Below are 7,627 nucleotides of genomic sequence, written 5' to 3'. Positions count from 1 at the left end.
CCCAACTCAGGCCCTGCTCACTCACACACTCAGCCCTGGGCAGGGGGAGACCATCCCACACAGAGGCCGCACTTCCCAGCACCCCACATGCCTCCTTGTCTTGGGGTTCACAGGAAGGGAATCACATAAACCCTCACCCCCCCCCCAGCCCTGCACATCCCATCAGTCGGGGGGTAACATCACCTCCAGGCAGAGAAAAAGACAGGACACAGCAGACCGACAGACCGAGGGAGGTTTTACTGGGGAGCAGCGAGGCTGGGGAACCCCACAGGGAGCTGCCCGGTCTCTAGAGCAGGGTTGAACTTAGGCGGGAGACATAGTGGGCAGTTCATGCCACTGTTTCCCCCAGGAGCAGCGGCCAGGAGCTCCAGCTGGAAGGACCATGAAGACAGAGTCAGGTGGACAAGGGGAAGGAGGAGAAATCATAACAGGCTGATTCTGGGGTGCAGGAAAGTCCAAATATTCATGAGGCTCCACTATAGAAATCACGAACTGCTTGTACTTCCGTCTCCTTCCTGGGAGGCCTACTTGTTGCCCCACAACGCCATTTTTCCGAACACAGGGCGTGGAAGGTAGCGGCTGGACTTCATGTAGGCAGAGATCTTCTTCAGGCCCTACAAGGGGAGGAAAGCCAGATTAGCAATGAGAAATAGTGTGCTCCCCCACACAACAGAGTAAGGACTATGAGGCCAGCCCGGGGCCAAATGACACTATTTCTGGGATGTCCGGTCTAGGATTTGACCCAAATATGACCAATATTTCTGCCACCACAGTTAGTCTCTGCACAGTGCAGGAGTCTGAAATCGCCACAGGTCAAGAAGCAGACTAAAATCAACATTCACCCTACCAGAGAGGCTCAACAAGCAGCTTAGATGGGAAACTGAGGCACACAGGCATGAAGCAGCTTCCTCAGTCCCCACACAGGAAGGAGAACAGCCTGGCTCTCTCCCCATTCTGGACTCTTCCTACAGTGCGCCCATCTGTTCCCCCAGGGTCCCGTCACTAATACCTGCTCCTGCTTCAGAAGGAGGCACCAGGCTTCCCAAGGTCCCAGAGTGGGAGCAGAACGGAATCAGATGCTCCGAGTGTGCTGGGGTAGCCAGCAGAGGCCCGGGCTCCCCGTGACTCAGCAAGCAGAGAAAGGAGGGGGAGCAGGAGGCCAGAGCCCAGACACCATGAGTGCTGGGGATGGGAACAGTCCCAGAGCCTAGGCTGGGCCAGAGTCTTTTCCCAGCTGGCCAGTCAAAAACCTCTCACCAAGGACCTTCTGGGTGTTTGAACCCAGAGCAGACCACTCCTGGTCAAAGGATTCCCACCGGGAAGCCTTGTTAAGACCTGCCAGGCCCAAAGCTAGGGGACGCCCATGTCTCCCATCACGACTCACAGCCTCGCCTAATCCCCAAGGTGACTCACCCCAACAGGCCCAGAAAAGTGAATAGAAGATTCCTCGCAGTGGGGCTGGACAGAGGCAGATTGAAGGTCAGGAACGGGACAGCTGGAAACTCTGTCCCTGTCTGCAGAGCCCTGAGCTGATCCCCATCCTCACACACACCTGCACACACGCACTAAAGCCCCCGAGGGGGACTGAGCGATAGCACTGTGGGTAGGGCATTTACCTTGGATGCGGGCCGACCCAGGTTCGAATCCCAGCATCCCATATGAGCACCGTCAGGAATAATTCCTGAGTGCAGAGCCAGGAGTAACCCCTGAGCATCGCCGGGTGTGACTCAAAAAGCAATAAATAAATAAATAAATAAATTTTAAAAATAAAGCCCCTGAGGGCTCATGCTCTGAACTCCATCTCGGATGCTTAGACATTGCTCCCTGCCAGGGGCACCCATGCCTGAACAAGGCTTGACGTGCTCTGCTCTGTGCTGTGCTGGGAATCAAGTGGGAAGAGGGTCTCAGACTTGCCCCTTTGACTCAGGAAAAGGAGAACCACAACGCATAGCTGGAGCACCCAGGGTGAGGGAGCCCAGAGGGCTGGGACTGGCTCTGATCTAAGCCGTCGCTCCCCTCCCGACCTCACTCCCCATCAAGGAGATGGAGCTGAAGCTTCCAGGCAGCACAGTGCGGGCTGCTGTGAGATGAAACCTGGCACAGTCCCTGCCCCACAATGTTCTAGCAAAGTCCTGCCTGGGGCAGGGAACAGGAGCTTTCCTTCCTTTTAGCTCCAGCCGAGCAACAGAGCAGGGAAAAGATGGAAGATCAAAGACCCGAGAAGCACCTCAAAGCGGGCCATGAAGTCCTGCAGGTTGGCGAATGCATCCAGGCACGGGGGCTCGAACATGCGGAGCTTGTCGAAGAGATCGTAAGCCAGGAAGTCCACGTAGGTGAGCTGTAGAGACAGGGAGAGTGAGCGCCCCCCTCATGAGGGAAACCCGACGACCCCCACAACCCAAGACAGCCCCTTTACCTTGTCCCCTGCAAACCAGGGCCTCTTTCCCAGAAACTGCGAGAACAGCTTCAGCGTGTCGGGGAGTCCCTTCAAGAAGTCCGGCTTCAGCTTCTCCTGAGACACAAAGCAGCTGTCAACTCACGCCTGCTCCCTGGGCAAGTGTCACCGGGCCCCAGGCTGGACCTGGCCCCAAGCAGTAACCGAGGGTGAGCAGTGTGTGCCAAACTACACCCAGTGGGAGCCAGCTCTGAGACCATCCACCTGTGATATCAGAGTCCGGTGGGTACCCCCCATCTGTGTGTGCTATGGGGGTGGGGGATCCCACATCCCCTGTGTCCCTGATCTGTCACCCATGCGTAATTCTCTCCCATGGGTCAGCCCAGAGGGCCATGACCCCATACCAGCTCTGAGCACATCAGACAAAGAACTGAAAGGGAAAAAAAATGAAATGATTCAGGGAAAGAACAGAAATCTCTAGTAAGTGGGAGACAGGAAACTGGATGGACGCTGGGATACATCTGGAAACAGAAGACCTAAAGAGACGGAATGAAGACAAAGTCCGACCTGGCACAGTTCCTGGGAGAATGTACTGGAACATGCAGAAGGCATGAGGAAAGCCCTGGGCTCCCAAACAAACATCTGCAGGTAACTGAGTGCCACTCAGGAGCCTGCAAGACCCTCAGACCACAGGCCTGAGCCAGAGCTCTCCTGTCACACTATCTCAGCCCCTGGGGGTGGTCGCAGGGCATTTAGGGAATTGTAGCAGAGGAGAAACTGGCAAACAGGAGTGGAAATGGGGTGCTCGGGTCTGGGCCCCTGAAACAGACCGTGTCCAGCCCAGCAGGAGGGACTCACAAAGTCAGGGCTGTAGCACGTCCGGGCCATTTGCATAAAGGTGTCCATAATCTGGTTCTCCAGGATGTCCACACGAATCTGCTCCTCTTCCGTCTCCCCACCTGCAGACACACAACACACAGTCCCCTCAGCAACCTCAGGCCAGCCCAGGCACCACACCCGTCCCCTGCACCCGCCCCACCAACACTCACACATGTTGTTCTTGCGAGCCAGGTAGCGAAGGATGGCATTGCTCTGGGTGATCTTGTGAGGCCCATCGAATAAGTAGGGCAGCTGAAAGGCAACAGGGCACGTCACAGGGTCCCCAGGCTCCCCTGCACCCCACCCTCCCCACAGGGAACCCGGCCCTCCGGTCCTTGGCCAGGGTGCGCACAAAGTTAACCTGTCAGAGGACTGAGTGAGCTGGAGCCCAGCACCAGGGAGAGGCAGGGCAGTGCCCCAGAAACGCAGAGGGGCAGAGGCACCAGGTCCTGATGGTACTGAAGAAGGCGCGCACCCCTCACACTTCCCACACCCCCACACCCCGCCAGGCTCTGCACCTACATTGGGGAAATCGAGGCCCAACTTGAATTTTTCATCCAGCCACTGGCTTCTGTCATAGTCGGGAGCTGTGTGCAGAAGACAGAATGAGAACAGAGCTCCCCAAAACCTCCCCTCATTCCGGGGAGCTGCCGTTAAATCAGTGTCATGACCCAAGAAACAGGATTTGTAATCGGAGCCAAGTCTCACATTCCAGTTTAGCGGGAAAAAAACATCCAGTGGAATCCCAGTAGCCATGGGAAAGGATTATTTCGCAGTGCCACAAAGCCTTAGGCGGAACTCCCAGCTACAATTTCAGGGTAATTAAATCCTCCCTGCCCTTCCCTGGCAGCAAGCCAAGGGGTACAGCACCCTGTCTTGTGGAGACAGGAGAAGGGGCAGGAGGAGGTCAGCACTGGGGTGCGCATGAGGGTCTGCAGAAGTCAGGGAGACACAAGGCCCTAGCCATTACCGTCGCCCATCTGGTACTTCTTCTCCTCGTACTTAGTGTCAGTGTACTCCAGAAGCATGCGGATGGCGTGAGCCAGCTGGGGAACGGCCACGGCACAGTCAGACAAAGCAGGGCCCGGAGTCCAGGTGATCTCTATACACCCCCCCCCCAGCCTTCCCCCTCACACCAACCACCACACACACACACACACACACACACACACACACACACTACACATTCCTAAGGGGTGCCCCGGGCCCCCTGGGAGGAACCACATTACAACACACCCCAGCACACCTAGCACCTCCCACGTGCCCCCTTCCATGACCCCCAGCTCCTCACTTACCCCCCGAAGGTTCCAGTACCCCAAGGTCATAGGCATGGTGCAGGTTCTGTGTTAGAGCTGACGCCTGTGCTGAACTGGGCTCTGGCTTTATGCTCGGAGCAGGGGTGGGGCGTGGCCAGAGATCAGAGCCGCCCCGCCCCTGAGAGGAGGGACCACAGAGGCCCAAACAGCACAGACTGGACAGGAGCCCCTGAGCCTCCCGGCCTAGAGTCCCGGGCTGACTCTGGCACCCGGACACTCATGCCACCTGTGCCCTCACGCATTGCTCCTGCCCGCCCCCGCCCCCCCCCCCCACGCAGCCTCTGCCCCCCACCGCGGTAAAGCAGTACTTCCTCCTCCCTCCCTCTCCCTGGTCAGGATGCCTGGCCACATCCAGACGCTCCACCACCCTCTGGGGCTCAGCGAGCTGCTGCCCAGGGTCTTCTCTGCAGCTGAACCTTGCCCCCAGCAGCCTGCAAGCAGCAGGAGTATGTAACCAGGGAAAGTTCTAGAACCTTCCTCTCCAGCAGCCGCTCTCAGCAGAATGGAGAACTTTTCAGAGGACAAGTGAACTGAGGGGAAGGGCCTGAGGATCCAAATGATACCGATGCTGAGGGGGATATGGAGGCCAGAGGGGGACCCTCAGTCCCAATTGCCACAGGACCTGGATTCACCCCTCAGAACGGACTCGAGGAAGTCATCCCATCTTAGGAAATAAAGAAAAGAAGCTAGGAAAGGACTCTGGGACCTCACCCTCCCAGCATCGCAGACTGTGCTACCCCACACAGCCTGTGAGCAGCCCCGCCCAGATTCCAGAGCCCAGCAAGGGTGCAGGTCACTGGAGGGACGTGACTGGGGTGGTTGAAGGGTGACCTTCCTGGCTTGCCCTAAGCAGCATCCTCTCTCAGTATGACCCGTGTTTGCAGGCTGCATCCATTCCAAGATGGCTTATTGCAGCAACAGTCACTGATCCTGCCTCAGAGCCTCACGAGGAGGTCATCCTGACCACTACAGACTGGAAGTCCGGGTGCAGGGCGGAGTGCAGGGGGCACTAGGAGGGACAGATATTGGCAACACGGGTGCATTTGCCTGATTACATACTGAGGGCCAGGGAGAGGGAGAGTTCATGCAGGGGAGGAGGTTGCTGGAAAGACAGGGACTCTGGGACCCTCCTCAAGACTCAGGCCCTAAGCCCCAGGACCCCCAGAAGGAGAGAGAGGAACTGTCCCAGCAGAAGGCATCACCCAGGAGCCTCCCAGTGGGGCCAGGGGTCAGTGAAGGCCAGCGGGCAGCGGGGAGACTGGGAAACTCTCATATTCAATTTAATGTCCCTAACAGTTTGATAAAAAAAAAAAAAACCCTCACCCCAGCACCGGAAAAACACCTGGAATTCCTATTCCAACGTCACCATTTGGGGGACTCACTTAAGCTCCCTGATTGCAGATGCTGGCATTCCTTTTCGTTTACTTCCCATCTCTCACACTGAACCCGGGCTGACATATAGCAAGACCCCTCCAGTTGAGCTACAGCCATACCCTAATTGTTCAGGGTTTGCTTGTTTGTTTGTGGGCTGTGCCCTAGTTGCTCAGGGGCTACCCCCAGCTCATTACAAAGAGGTTACTCCAGTGTTCCGGGGACTCCCAAGCCAGGACTCCCCCTGAGGTTCATGTGCTCCAGTTCTTAGAACTATCTCCCTGACCTTGCCTCCAAGTTTCAGAATACTGTTTAAAACAGCAAAATACATTGTGTCAGATAAGCTGTGCAGAATTCCAACCTCGCTCTCACTTCTGGACTGCATTCCGTTTTCCTCCCCTCACTACTGCTAACTGCCAACCCCTCAGTACATTAACCCCAAATCTGTAGAACGTATGGCAGGGGGCGGAGTGGGGGGAACAGCATTAGAAACACATACCTCTAGTAGAATTATGAGAGCCTCCATCATGCTCCTCCAAATTCATTTCTCAGACCCTCTCTTCCCACCTGGGTCTTTGCTGTCCTTGTGTGTGTGATGTTGAATCAGGTCCAGTAACAGATGGAGGGGAAGGAGAAACAACAGGCTCTCTGAGAACACTCTACCGGAACTCATCCCGCCCAAGCCTCCTCTCTCCCAGAGAAACATCAGCACAGACCTTCTTGAAGGGCTCTTGAAGGTCATCATGCAGGTCCTGGAGGGCAGATGGTTGACACAGAGTCGCCTGACGTTCATAGATTTAATAACTGCTGAATCCAGTTCAATGGCTTCCAGACAGAGCTGCCTTATGCTCTGCCCACGACCATGGATTTCTTCTGATTTAATGTCTCTAACACTCCAAAGGCCTGGAGCGATAGCACAGTGGTAGGGCGTTTGCCTTGCACGCAGCCAACATGGCCAACCCGAGTTCGATTCCTCCGCCCCTCTCGGAGAGCCCGGCAAGCTGCCGAGAGTATCTCGCCCGCATGAGCCTGGCAAGCTCCCCGTGATGTATTCGATATGCCAAACTCAGTAACAACAAGTCTCACAATGGAGATGTTACAGTGCCCGCTCAAACACTCCAAAGGGCTGGAGCGATAGCACAATGGGTAGGACATTTGCCTTGCACACGGCCCACCTGGATTCAATTCCTTCTTCCCTCTCGGAGATCCTGGCAAGCTACCGATAGTATCCCACCTGCACAGCAGAGCCTGGCAAACTCCCCATGGCATATTCGATATACCAAACACAGTAACAACAAGTCTCGAATATATATATTCGATATACCAAACACAGTAACAGCAAGTCTCATAATGGAGACATTACTGGTGCCCGCTCGAGCAAATCGATGAACAGTGGAAGGACAGTGCTACAGTGCAATACTCCAATACAAACCCCTCACCCCTTCCTGAGAGGAAGAGGATTAGGGGGAGGAGCAACATACAGACCCTCTCCTGTTGCTAGCTCTGAGTAAGTTGCTAGTTGCATATCGGGCCTTGTTTTTCCAGAGTGTTCAATTGGTGAGTGTGGGAAGCTGGGTTCAGCAACAGATGAAAACATATCCACCTCAGGGTGCTTTTAAAGTCTTTTAAATATAGGCTGGTTTAAAAAGGGAAGCCAAAATATGAA

At 55.6% G+C, this 7,627-nt stretch overlaps 1 protein-coding gene across 1 annotated transcript; it reads right to left on the bottom strand.

Annotated features, from left to right (window-relative positions):
* Positions 1-218: 218 nt before the first annotated feature.
* On the bottom strand, positions 219-4,703 carry LOC130015789 (glutathione S-transferase Mu 1-like). Its single transcript, XM_056106556.1, has 8 exons — positions 4,570-4,703; positions 4,245-4,320; positions 3,797-3,861; positions 3,445-3,526; positions 3,254-3,354; positions 2,417-2,512; positions 2,228-2,338; positions 219-614 (listed from the first exon to the last, which is right to left on the bottom strand). The coding sequence occupies exons 1-8, from the start codon at positions 4,603-4,605 to the stop codon at positions 525-527; spliced, it is 657 nt and encodes a 218-aa protein (XP_055962531.1). The 5' UTR covers positions 4,606-4,703; the 3' UTR covers positions 219-524.
* Positions 4,704-7,627: the final 2,924 nt, after the last annotated feature.

The sequence above is a fragment of the Sorex fumeus genome, unplaced genomic scaffold (assembly GCF_029834395.1).
Source record: "Sorex fumeus unplaced genomic scaffold, SorFum_2.1 ptg000131l, whole genome shotgun sequence".
NCBI lineage: Eukaryota > Metazoa > Chordata > Mammalia > Eulipotyphla > Soricidae > Sorex > Sorex fumeus.
This window is presented reverse-complemented; position numbering and strand designations above follow the sequence as displayed.

What these genes read in the sequence shown, in the direction of transcription:
- LOC130015789 (XM_056106556.1), bottom strand. Translation starts at nt 4,605, where the DNA reads ATGCCTATGACCTTGGGGTACTGGAACCTTCGGGGG. An exon ending in GGTACTGGAACCTTCGGGGG is followed by an intron (nt 4,321 to 4,569) that starts GTAAGTGAGGAG and finishes GCCGTTCCCCAG; the next exon opens with CTGGCTCACGCCATCCGCAT. An exon ending in GGCTCGCAAGAACAACATGT is followed by an intron (nt 3,355 to 3,444) that starts GTGAGTGTTGGT and finishes GTGTGTCTGCAG; the next exon opens with GTGGGGAGACGGAAGAGGAG.